This window comes from Meleagris gallopavo, chromosome 7 (genome assembly GCF_000146605.3).
Source record: "Meleagris gallopavo isolate NT-WF06-2002-E0010 breed Aviagen turkey brand Nicholas breeding stock chromosome 7, Turkey_5.1, whole genome shotgun sequence".
NCBI classification, from domain to species: Eukaryota; Metazoa; Chordata; class Aves; order Galliformes; family Phasianidae; genus Meleagris; species Meleagris gallopavo.
The window spans coordinates 21,692,679-21,706,123 of record NC_015017.2 but is presented as its reverse complement, the minus strand read 5'-3'; the positions used below and the strand labels follow the sequence as shown (position 1 = coordinate 21,706,123).

At 34.4% G+C, this 13,445-nt stretch overlaps 1 protein-coding gene across 1 annotated transcript; it reads left to right on the top strand.

The window, feature by feature from the left end:
- Positions 1–18: 18 nt before the first annotated feature.
- Positions 19–13,434, top strand: LOC100542230 (ubiquitin protein ligase E3 component n-recognin 3). Its single transcript, XM_019617185.1, has 13 exons — positions 19–194; positions 865–998; positions 2,894–2,980; positions 3,565–3,630; positions 3,715–3,804; positions 4,505–4,633; positions 4,718–4,770; positions 5,408–5,541; positions 6,010–6,095; positions 7,325–7,466; positions 9,946–10,042; positions 11,504–11,645; positions 13,306–13,434. The coding sequence occupies exons 1-13, from the start codon at positions 170–172 to the stop codon at positions 13,429–13,431; spliced, it is 1,311 nt and encodes a 436-aa protein (XP_019472730.1). The 5' UTR covers positions 19–169; the 3' UTR covers positions 13,432–13,434.
- Positions 13,435–13,445: the final 11 nt, after the last annotated feature.

The window sequence follows — 13,445 nt, the reverse complement described above, 5'->3', positions numbered from 1 at the left end:
TTTTTTACATCTAGATGAAGAAAATAGTTTACATGTTGTGGTGAATTGTGGTGAAGCACTACTGAAGAATAATACATACTGGCCCCTTGTTAGTGATTTTATAAACATACTTTCACACCAAAGCGTGGCAAAGAAGTTTTTGGAAGATCATGGTCTTTTGGTAACATGGATGAATTTTGTATCATTCTTTCAAGGTATGTGCTTTGATATTAATATTTAAAGTCAGTGTTCATACAAAGATGTTAGGACAGCTTAATAATCACAGTAGCAAAATCCTTATGCTGCTGTATGTAAATATTTCCCTAGTATTCTCAAACTGCACATTTCTGGAAGGTAACAATGTGTTCTGGAGATCACAGGTAGATTAGGAGAAGATCTTATTGATATGTATCTTGTGTGAAATGGTTAAAGAGTATTTGCATCATAACTGAGAGAGATTCACAGTGTCATGATTCTTAGATTATAGGTTTAGTAAATTGTAGCTTGTGCCAGAAGCTTTTCATTGATGTAGTTGGAAGTTAAATATTGAGTAAATAAACTTGGATCTTTTTTCTGTGTGAGGAAAATTGTGTGTGGATATAAAATAATATCAGGAATTTTTAAAAATTGACAAATGTCACGTCTGGAAAGAGGCCTAGGTGTTTCCATCCAAAAGTTCTGATTGAGTTATTGAGGTTCAAAGTAGAAGGGCTGCTGTACATGTTAATGTTATCTTCATGGCAAGGGCTACAGAGCCTGATCTAGAGACTTTGTTCTTTGCAGATCTGTTTATGTTCAAACTTCTTTGCGTTACACTACAAATACTGCATTCCACTTAGTCCTGGTTAGGTACTCCATTGTATAACTCTGCTTAAATTCTTGCAGGTATGAATTTAAATAAACGAGAATTAAATGAGCATGTGGAGTTTGAATCACAGACCTACTATGCTGCCTTTGCTGCTGAGTTGGAAGCCTGTGCCCAGCCAATGTGGGGTCTTCTGTCACACTGCAAAGTTAGGGTAAGACTAACATTTCTGTAATTATTCATACTTTATTCATGACTTATTTAAGAGTTCTAAAATCTGAAAGGTCTGTTTTATATTTGTATATCTTCTGTCTTTGCCTACCAAATGTATAATGCAATAATCGGCTTGCATACTCTGAACAACGAATATAGAATTCATGCTTGTACCTAATTAGCTGTCTCCAGAACTGTGACTCTAGGTCTAGGATGTAAACTGATTGTATATATGGAGTAACTTCTCATCTGATGAAGAACTTGGTAGATGTCTATGAGCCGTTTTGTCTTTGTTCAGTGAGAAAGGAGATAAATAAGTCATCCCTAATGGGACTGTATTGTATACTATGTCTGCATATGGACAGTTCATAATGATGGATAGTGGAGTAGTTGTGTTTTTGTGTTGTTTAACTAATAAGATGAGGTAAAAATGTTTTAGGTAGTGACATCTGGGGGTATTTACTATTTGCTAGTTGTGTAAAAACGCAGTTAAGAAAAAGAAGTCCATCAGCTTATAGGAATACGTAGTGTGTGCGTGTGTAAAACTTTTTTTATTGTGATCTTATGGTTTATTTTTTTATTTAATGATAAGCTTATTTCAAAGGTAAGTATTTAAGATGTGTAATAATGTACATGAGACAGTATACCTAAATTGAATAGTATTTTGAAAAAACGTGCATGAGCTTTCTGTGCATTTTTTTTTAAGCAATTTTAATCAGGCAGTTGCAAAAACCTTCCCATGATGTAAATGATAATGATACATTGTGAATATATTAGTATAACTTTTGAACACTGAATTACTTTTTTTTTTTTTTTTCTTTTGAAAGTAGTTTGTTCTTTTTACTGGAGGGACAGGAAGACTAGCTTTTAGATTAAAGCCTGTACAATTTCTTGTCCCGTCTGACTGTGTGTCAGATGTTTTCACCCCCATGTTTGAAACCTTTGGTAGTTCTCAGTAAATCTATGAGAGAATTAGAAGTCTTATAGTTTTTTGTATGTGTTTTTTTTGTATGTGTTTAGTGAAACCTAATGGGTGGGAAGAGATCTAAGCTTGTGTCTCACGCCTGAAGGAAAGCTGGCTGAGCTTTGTCGCCATAGAGGGTGGAGTAGCAGGATAGGAACGTGGCTGATGTGTTTTCTGATGAGAAAAGGGGACTGAGCAAGTCAACACTTGCAAGCTTTTACCTGGCTGAAGCACTCTTGGCTTTTGTATGAGAAGTGTGTTACAGATATCCTAAGAGTGTGAGGCAGGTCTGGAGTCTGTATTTAGGGGGAAGGGCAGATTAAAGGAAAAGACCTTGAGAAATGAGGGGTTTGTAAATTCCATTGTTGGGAGAGTGGTTTGCTTTACCTCCTCCCTCCTGCCATGCTTGCGTTTCAGTTCTTTGTCCCTGGAAGGCAGCATACAGTCCTAGTATTGAAGTACATGGTTTAATATGAGAAATATTTTAGTATTAAGGCATTATAATACAGTTACTTTTTAATACACAATCATGATAAAGCTTTTTATTGTTTTTAAAACGCGTAGTATTATTTTGTCACTGCAGTTTGCTAGTACAATGTACATAAAATGAAACATCTTTCAATAAATAAGACTTACAGGATACAGGAACTCCTTTAGATTGTACGTGAAGACAATTTTACTAATGTTGACACAATTTTATGTAAAATTAAATGGATAAATTAGACAGTGAGCAGCTGATCATTCTGAAAGTGCCTCAGTTCTCACCTTTAAAATATTTGCCATCTAGAGTAACTATGAAACTATCCTAATGCTTACTGATTTTCATATGATGAGGGCACACATGTCTTGAAATAATCCTTTATTCATATTGGGAAAACAGTGACCTCTGCACTCTTCTGAGTTCTGTAGCACAGTGGTTTCTCTTCCTGCAGGAAACACAAGAATACACACGGAATGTTGTTAGATATTGCCTTGAAGCGCTTCAGGACTGGTTTGATGCTATCAATTTCGTAGATGAGGTATGTCTCAATGGATTTAAACAAAATGCTATGAAAACGTGGTTAACACTGTAAAGTAATGCACTTCTGTGTCTGAACTAAACTGTTATTCTTGGTATTGATTGAAAAAGGGTTGCTTTGTTGAAGTGAGTTTTGTAGTTAATAGTTGCAGTGTCATGTTATAGGATCTTATATTTCTAGAGCTTTAATGATTTAAATATGCTGCTGCAAATGTAATAGTCTTACAAAGCAGGGCCTTTGCTGTACTTCTGTTCCACTGAATGAGGAGTGGCAAGGCAGAAGTCCTCCTGTGATAAGGTAATGGGGATGCAGCTTTGCTATCTTAGTCATTATCTACTGGGATGTGAGAGATTAACTACAGGAGACTGAATGAGGGACATTTCTGAATCCTCAGAAAGTAATACGTGTCTGAATCTTCATGAGGCAATATATGAGGTTGGTGGAAAGTAAGTCCCTTTAATTAGGGCATGCAAGATAACTGTTCTTAGTGGTTGTGAAAAATATATTTCTAGATGTGGGTGGTTTTTTGGTGTGTGGTTTTTTTTTTTAATATATTATGATAAAGTATCTCTTTTTATTTTTAGCCAGCTCCTAACCAGGTTACTTTTCATTTGCCACTGCACCGTTACTTTGCCATGTTTTTAAGTAAGGTAAGCATGTGTTTTCAGTTGCACAGAAGATGGAAATTCCCTGTTGATGTGATTGTTTGGTACAACGTGTACTTCTGTTTCTAGGCTGTCAAGTGCCAAGAATTAGATTTGGATACTATCTTGCCAGATCAGGAGATGCTGATGAAACTAATGATTCATCCACTTCAGATCCAGGTATGTATCCAGACTTCTGTATTTGATGCAGAGGCAGAAATGCCTGATAAAAACTTGTCTGATTGTTTTAGCTCCAGTAATTTGAATATACATAGAAATATTTTACAAGGAAGGATATGACTTGTAGAATATATTGAATAGTTAGGGTGAATTTTTTCTCCTCCTGTTTTCAAAATCAAATGTCATTAGTTTCTTAGTTAACAGTTTCTTAGTTAACAACTTGTGTAAGTATGATAATAATAGTCATTATAGCACTTTCAAAAAGAATAGCAGGATGGCTAGATTTAAAAACAGAAGTTTCTTCATGAAGTAATTACTAATGGGGTTCTGGTTGAAAAAGAAACAACAATCTGAAAATTCAAAATTTTAAATTGAGAATGAATTCAAAAGTGGATGCAGTTTCAGAAATACATTTATTTAGAAAGCTGCATTTTTCTGTAAATAGCAGTAAGCAATATTTGTGATCATTACTTTTATACCTAACATATTTTAAACATCGATTACTTAAGGTTTGCAGTACTTCTCAAGGTTTAAATAAATCACTGCTTTGCCTTTGATCACTTGAGTTGTATGAAATGGAAGTTCTTCTGTAAAAGGGTATGTTTCATAAACTTGCAGTCGTTCCTAATGATCTGCTAGTGTTGACTTCAATAGCTGTAAAGTCTTGTTTGTAAATTTTTATTTTGTTTTCCCTGAACAGGCAAGCCTTTCTGAAATTCACAGCAACATGTGGGTTAGAAATGGCCTGCAAATTAAAGGACAGGCTATGACTTATGTGCAGTCTCATTTCTGCAATTCAATGATTGACCCTGACATTTACCTACTGCAAGTAAGTTAAGTTTTCTGAAAAGATAAGCCAGTGTCTGAAAATAAACAAACCAATGAGTAAAATGAATTTGTTCTCTTTCCATAGGTCTGTGCTTCTAGGCTTGACCCAGATTATTTTATTTCATCAGTTTTTGAAAGGTAGGATGCAAAGACAAAAGGCTCTAATTGAATATTTTGCTAACTGTTGACTAACTTATGTGAGAGAGAGAAGATACGTATCTGATGTTGTGGAAAAACTTTGCCTAGCCAAAGCTAATATTTATGTAAGGCAGAAAGAATTACCTCACATCGTCAATTTTTTTTTCTTTTTTTTTTTATGTGGTTGGCTTTTGATTTACAGTGCAGTAATGAAACTGCAGGTATTTTATTTTGGGGTGTCTTCAGGGTGTGAGGGGTTTTTTTGGTGGTGAATGTGTGCTTTTTTTTTTTTTTTCTTTTCATGTGTTCTTGTGTAAGGTTTCAGATTAGGCTAACTCTAAGTAGACAACACTGCAATAGTAGGAGTCACAGAACAGATGCCCACTTTCCAGGATGTAGAATAAAATGAGGGTTTGTTATTAGCGCTAAGCTCTTGGTAAACATAAATTGTTTTCCTGTGGAGTAAATATCACTATAGGACATCCAGAAGTAAGAGAGTTCTATATTCCTGCATTATTTACATTTTATTTTGTATTTTTTTTAAAGCTGTTTGAATGGTGTCCTGAGTTAATTGTACATTTAACATTATGTCTAATATTGGAGAATAATATTTCTGACTTTGCTCTTTGCTGTTTAGATTCAAGGTGGTAGATCTACTAACAATGGCATCACAGCATCAAAATACAGTTCTTGATTCAGAGCATGAAAGATCCATGTTGGAAGGAGCTTTAACATTTTTGGTCCTTCTGTTAAGTCTTCGTTTACATTTAGGTAAGAACCACTACTGTATGAGTACTTGTATGTAAGTAAGCTGTTTGTTTTAAAGTGATAAAGCTGGTTAACCAAATAGTAGTGTAGAGTGTTGAATACTTGGTTTCATTTTCATCACTTACTGAATTTTAATCCCTTATTATTTGGAAAGGGAAAAAATATGTGGAAATGGAGAAAAAGAGCTTTACTGGAAGTAAGTAGCTGAGTTGTGTTATGTGATCACAGAGAGATTTAGCATGTTTTTCAGAAAGTCAAGCAGTTTTAATTCGTACTTGTCTCTTCTGGTTGGAATTGTGTCCGTTTCATAGCTTCTTCTCACTGCTTCTCAGGTGTGACCCTCCCTATTTTTTGTTGTATTTTTATAGCACTGTATTATTATTTAACGTTGCATCAAATTTAACTTGTGTTAATTGCTAATGGATACAGAATGTGTTATGCTGTTTTAATGGCTTTTTTATTTTGTTCTAGGAATGACAGATGATGAGATCCTCAGAGCAGAGATGGTAGCCCAACTGTGCATGAATGACAGGACACACAGTTCATTGTTGGACCTTATATCCTTGGAATATTTTAGCTAGCATGAGGGAATGAAAATGACAGGTACTGCGAGAATAATGGGATTTTGGAGCTTGAACAAGTTTTCAGCTTACATAACTTAACAAATTGTGTAAAGATGTGTTTATATATACATATCGTCAGCCAAAGCATTTGATTTGTCTTTTGTCTTCCTTAAAAAGTAAGCAAGACTTACTAGCTTTAAACAATTTCAATATTAAATGTTAAATGGCTGTTTTAATTTTTATTGTTGTTTTAATACTGCAAAAGTCAAGTATAAGGCAAAAAGTCTGTTTTCCAAATATGTTCTAGATAGTGTAGTCAGTGTCACCTTTATCTGTTTTTTAGCCTTTGATTATAGCTAACTATATGCCAATGTAAAAAGAGGTCACTCATGTTGTATAGGCTTTTGCTTTACATATCAAAAGCTTAAAATGCAAGTAATAGCAATTCTGAATGCTGCTTTGAATTTAGAGTGAAATATCTCTGTTCTGGGGGAAAGTATCTAACTTAGCTGATAGCAAATTCTAGATCTTCCTGCCCGTCTATAACATTCATGTCATGTTCCGTAACAGTTCATTTGTAAATCATATATAAATTTTCTTTCATCTTTGCTGATTATATTTTTAAATCCAGTTTCCATTTAATTTCTTTCCATTTGACTTATATTCCTAATTATGTTCCTAATGTTTCAAATTCCCATTCTTGATTATTTTTAAGTGATTCGCTAAAGTATGTAAAACAAGTGATTCTTTTAAGCAATCACTTCTCTTATTTTAAACACTGCCTGTGATTTGAGATATTGTCAGTAAGCTGATAAAGTACTGCTACCAAAAGGAAAAGTTGCCAGTCCAAGATGGAAACTTGTTTGGTACGTGTATGAATCCCAAGCAATCCACTAGCATTCATAAACAGTTTCAAACACAAAAACATATTTGTATACCCCATAGGTACCAGTTCTTATTTAATACTTTGCTTTCTAGTAAGTATGCAGATGCAGCAATTGGTTTTGCTTAAAAAAAAAAAAAGTCATCTCCTAGCCTGGAGACCTTGGATCACTCCAGTAATTGTTATTGTTCTATAGCAGCTGGAGCATACAGACCTCTTGTGGTAAACACAGAGCATTGCTCAAACGTAGCCTTTGGAATGAGCGTCAGCATCAATATAGAAGTAAAATGCTGTGTCCTGCAATTAAATTCACTTTTGCTTTTCTTAACACAAACATTACATTCCAGAAAATCCCAATCCTAAAAGTGGTATTATTCCAGGAAGCTTAAGCTTTGAATCAGTCTTGTCAGCAGTTGCTGATTTTAAAGCTCCTGTTTTTGAACCGGGAGGTTCCATGCAACAAGGAATGTATACACCTAAAGGTACGGTAATCAATCAGCGTTGTCTTGCCATTAATTCAGTAGTGAGATGCTTAACCAGAGGGGTTTTGTTTTCTTTTTGTTTCAAACTAACAACAACAAAACCACAAGAGAAAGCTCTGTTTTTCTTTTTCATTATTGTCTATTGCTTATAATTAATAACATTTCTAAGGACTGCTAATAGATTTTAGCTGTATGTTTTTTTTATAAGTAAAAGTCAGCTTGTAATATTGACCAGATATCTTTAGATAGCACGGGAAAAGTAGAGAACTGAGCAGGTATGTTATTTATACTTCAATAATCTGCATACTTAATCATGTGGTATGTGATGACTGGACATGTCAGATTTTTTCCTTAGAATTTAGGACTGCTTATACAAGTGTTACTTTCAAGATTAGGTCTCCAAATTTGCTCACGTTTTACTAATTAAAAAATATAATGGTACAAAATTCTTTTTAATATTGCTTTAAGTTTCTTGATAATTTACAACATTTTTTCCAGTCAATAGTGAGAATCTAGAACAAAGTTCAAGCTAGACCAGTTATAGAATATTGTTCTGTACTTCTGTAATTCATACAATGCAAAAATGAGGCTTCTTCCCAGACCAGCTTGCCATCTAAATTGGTTTCAACACAGTGTTGGTATATCAGAGGAGAGGAAGAATTTAGAACACAGCGTTCCATTACTGTTCCGTATTCCTAAGAATCTGAAATACTCCTTGTGTTCTGGTTGCATTTCAGCTCAAAGCAAAGCTGGAGGTGGATTAGATCCATCCTGTGGGGTGTTTGAGTCTGACACTTGAAGCCCTTTGTTTTATAGGGGGGTGTGTGTGTGTGTGTGTGTGTGTGTGTGTGTGTGTGTGGAGCATGTGTACGTGTTCTCAAAACGAATGATATTTTAGGTGCTGTCACTAATTGGGGTTTACAGCTTGTCATAATTAAATCAAGTCATGTTGAGATCACTTCAACCTAATGCCTTGCTTCCCTGTAATTAGGGGGGAAAAAATCTATTTGGTGATCTGCAAAAACCCTACGTTTTCAGTAACTGCTGATTTAGAAGAGGGGGGGAAAAAAAAGCAGGTTTGGGCTGTGTTGTAGGCTGTGATAGCAAACGCTCTGTCCAGTAGGGGGAAAAAAAAAAAGAAAACAAAACAAAACTTGGGAAGCAGGCTGTTCTTTGATCATCTTTCACACAGGGTAAAAACTATGCCAAGTTTTCCTCCTCAGTAGCACATGAGGATGTCTGCAGAACCATGAACATTAGTAGAAGGTAACAGGAATACAGACCACTTGTCTTCCCAGCTGTGGGAGGTAATCTCAGCAGTGGGATGAAGTTGCCTGCTTTTCCCTTTGAAGTATGTTGTAAATGCGTATGTTTTGTTATGCCTGCTGGTGGAGCTAAACTTCTGTTGTTTTTCTCCTTGTATCCTTTCTTACATTCACTCTTGAATTCATGTTGCTGTCGCAGGAACTTCAGAAAGATGTATAAAGGGGAATGTCTTCATTTGTCTTTAGATTGGAAACTTTAGTTTTGGTTTTGATTGACTTTTAAATGGGGGCAAAAGTGCAATGAATTTATTAATATTCTGCTCAGACTTGTATTTGTGATCACTCTGAGAAGCCACAGCATTTTACTTTAAAGCTACAAAATGAAATGGAGATAATTAAGACTTACTGCCAAAATAATACATATAAGCATTATAAAGGCATGTTTCTAAATGATTGATCTCAGAATTTGAGAAGAAAGTTGACCACTGTCAAGACGGAACAAAAAACTGTGTAAAGTTACAGTCATTTGGCTCACTGCACTTAATACTTAAATATCACCTGCTGGCTAACTTTCAGTTTTCCAGTCTTTGCTTCCTATTTTCAAGAATACACGTGGTTATCAAGTACCAAAGGAAAAATGATTATAACCTTTTCTTAGATGTGCTCAGAGATTAAAAAGAGCAAGGCAAGATTCATACAGGAATGTACAGATAATATATTTTGGGATTGCCTAAATATACTTAGATTCAATTACGTGTATTTATTTAGAATTTAATGTCCTATTAATGTGTTCCAAGTGTGTTTTTAAGCAGGAATGTATGATTCTTTCCTCCTGTAGTAAAGCATTACATTTAAACAAAAACAAAAACAAACAAAAACAAAAAAAACAAAACAAAAAAAAACCAAAAAGGTAGAAGACACTAAAATAAAGCTACTTAATAGAAAAGGCCTATACCCTTAACAACTGGGTTATTTTCTGTTTTGGAAACAAAAAAAATATTTTTGGTGAAATTGTAATGTCTTGATAAGTAGTAATAGTTATTAATATAGAAAGTAGTCATTATTAGTAGTATGAATTAGAAAAAGGTGATGTACTATGCTGCAAAAATGATTATATAATGGGAAATGATATAAAGCTAATTAAGAAGAAACTCTGGGATAAGTTGTAATGTCTGTAAAGAGAATTGTAACTTGTGACTTCTTTTAAACAACAGCTGAAGTTTGGGATAAAGAATTTGACCCTGTAATGGTAATACTTCGAACAGTTTACCGTAGAGATGTACAGTCTGCAATGGACAGATACACAGCCTTGTAAGTTGAATCAGTTTTAGAAATGTAATATCTTGCTTTTTATTGCACAACAGGATTTGGTTTTGTTTTTTGGTTTTGCTCTCTGGAAACGTTAACCATATTGTCAGTGTTTTCAGGCTCCACATTTGTCTTTGAGTAAATAGCTCATAAATTTACACAGCGTAAATTTATCCAAGGTTCTGGATAGCTTAGTGCGTTACTCTTCCATATATGTTTAATGCATTTCAAGTGACAAATTACAGATCTAATATTTAACTAACAATTAGAGCTCAAAATAAGTCATATCACTTACAGAAAGGAGCTTTTTTATATTATTTAAATCTAGGTAACTGAAGCATTAATATTACTTTATATGTCTATGTATATATGTAAAAGAAACTGAAAGGAGGATGAGTCAGGCTCTTTCCAGTGGTGCCAGGACAAGAGGCAGTGGCACTAACTGGAACAAAAAGGCTCTATTTGGAAGCACTTCTGTATTGTGTGGCTGCTGGAGCCACTGGCACAAATTGTCCAGAGAACCTGTGGAGTCTCCTCCTTAGAGATCTCTTTGGGAGATCTCTAAGGAGATCTCTGGTCATCCCAACTTGAGAAGGGGTGTAGGATAGGACTAGATGGCTTGCCAACCTCAATGTGATTTCTGTGATGTTCTGTCTATTGAAATAATGTTGAAGGTAATGCATTTTTCTTGTATCTGTTCACCCATGACAGAAACCATGGAAAAATGCAATGAATTCTGATTTAAATACAGGAAAAGACATTCAGGGATACCTTTCTAAATTCTAAGATGCAACAAAATTTGATTGTTATTCTATCCCTTACGTGCCATCCAGTAAAATTCTTATTCTTACAGATTTTACTTCACCTAACTTAATTTGGTTCTCTTTTATTTCATTCCTTGAGAGTAAAAATCAGGTTCAAATTATTAAAATGTAAAATAATCCTCTGCCCCTTTGCTTATTGTCTTAAATCAAAGGCTCATCATAAACACGTACTGTAAGAGAAAGGCATCTTTACATTGAATTTAATGCTTAAGCTGTAGTTGGCTCTACCAACACAGTCATGTCTACAGAGTTAAAAATTTTAGTGTTTCCTATTGCTTCCTGTAATCTAGTTGTACAGATGTGAATTTTGTTTGATGTCTGACTAATGTGAATTTTGGTGACATGAGAATTTCTCCATCTCTTCAGTGTAAGTCTTAGGAAGAAAATGAAATTCTTAATTAACAATTCATATGGCTCTACAAAAGTCATTTTGATCAGTGGTAATTCACAGAAAAATGGAACTGTATGCTGTTTGTGTATATGTTCTGATATTTGGAACGTTGCTTAGAAATTAAACTGAGAAATGGTCATCAATTCTGAAGTTGATCTGAATATCTGAAAGATTGCAGTGCAGTTGTTTGTAACAGACAGTTGTCTGCATCACTGTCATGTTTAATACAAATCTAATATGTTTCAACAGTTTAAAGCAGAGTGGTAAATTCCCTGGGAACCCATGGCCTCCTTACAAGAAGAGAACACCACTACATCCGAGTTACAAAGGTCTCGTAAAACTTTTACACTGTAAAACCTTGCACATTGTGCTGTTCACACTTCTTTACAAGGTACAGTCATAATTCTCATTAAGTCCAGTATTTTATTTTCATTTTGTAGAAAGGAGTGCTTAGAGTCGTAGTTTTGTTGGTGTTCTTGAATAGTAAGTTTCAAATTTATATAACACTTATTTTGTTCTCATGAGGTAATGTTTTCAATTGGAATTCTTCTTGCTTGCTGAGCTAAAAAGCATTAAAACATCAAAATGACTGAAGTGGTTAAAGTTTCCTTTTAACTGTATTAAATTCTTTTCATTAATTGGTTGTATGACTGCAGAGAGATTTATTTCACGTTTATTTTGTAGGTCTATCACGATGATTATTTCATGAGTGACTAGTTCATATTACATACTCCTAAGTTAGGTATCCAAAGTACATGGGCTGTCCTACTTTAAGGAGTACGCTCTTAATGATCAGAGTTGCTGTTTGACTTGTTGCATTTTGGTTTTGGATAGAATACTGATTTGTATGGTGTTCTTTTGGCTCCTGCTGAAATGAGCTGGATGAAAAGAGCTGGATGGCAGCAGCAGCCTTCTTAAATGTGTGCAGCCTTGATGGCCTTACATCCAAAGTGGCAAATAAGTCTCAAATCTGTAGTTGGTTCTAAAGTAACTTTCTGGATATGTTCTGTCTTTGATAATGTTATAGTGCTTGTTTTTCAGAACTAATTCATGCCTTTAAATTTTCTTTTGATAGTTAGCTGTCCTCTTTAAGAGAATTGCATTGTTTTTCAAGAGGACATGCATCAGAGGATGAGTCTTTCAGTCTTTCCTTGTACTTGGACAGTGTTCTCAGGGCAATGTGCTGCAGAAGCAGATGAGGGGCTATTGAAAAATGGCTTGATTGAGGCACATCAGTGATTTTCCGGCTACCCTTAAGCTCTTTCACTGTTTCACAGTTTCACAGTTAAACTTTTGTTGAACAGAAAATGTGTTAAATATAGCAGTAAGTGTGTGGCATTCACAAGCTTCCTATTTCTATCTCTTGTTTTACCCAATTTCTTTCTGTAATGAAGTATCTTATAAATTGACAAAACACCATTAGGATGAATGAAAACTGAAGAATTTATCTGAATTCATTCAATAGATTTCACCTTTGTGATAGAAAAATACTATTTCTCAAAAGCTGACAAATTAGTTTCAGTAAGCAATAGCTTCTGCTATTTTATGAGTGCAATTTCAAAAATCTATGTGGAAAAATATCATGAATGTGATAAGACTTCTGAAGTGTTATGATGGAACAAAAAGAAAGTTAAGTACTGAAGTAGGAGCTCAGTGTCTACAAAAAATGCATTAGGGTTGCAAATGATGTTCATATTTTTCTGACTGTCTAATGTTTTCCTGGTAATTGATACTCATATCTCATGACACAACTCTTTGAACGCACAGTGATTTTATTAAAAATAAAGAAAATAGCGTATGTAGCTCAAAGCTTTTTGTTGTCTAAGTAACCTGGAAGGTTGTGCTGAAAGAAAACTTGTAGGTAGTACTTTGTATTTGTTCGTGTGAGACCTAACGTTTTTCTTTACCTCCCAATGTAACTTACAGATGTCTGTCATGCTTTTGTCAATTTCTGTTGTTTTATGTTAATTTTTTCATTTTTTGTAATTGAGATTATGAGAATATGAAAGATAAAAACCTTTCAAGATGTGGTTATCTGTTTTTCTGCCTAGATATTAATGGATCATCAGAATTTGTCAGAACATGTCCTTTGTATGGTTTTGTATTTGATTGAACTGGGGTTGGAAAATTCTCCAGAACGAGAATCAGATGAAGAGGTGGTAAGATGTTTCATTTAAAAAAAACAACAAAC

Excerpts from the sequence above, each read along its gene's own strand:
- LOC100542230 (XM_019617185.1), top strand. The coding sequence starts at position 170 with ATGAATTTTGTATCATTCTTTCAAG. Across the intron at positions 195-864 it reads TTTTGTATCATTCTTTCAAG|GTATGAATTTAAATAAACGA; the intron begins GTATGTGCTTTG and ends AAATTCTTGCAG. Across the intron at positions 11,646-13,305 it reads TGTTCACACTTCTTTACAAG|ATATTAATGGATCATCAGAA; the intron begins GTACAGTCATAA and ends TTTTCTGCCTAG.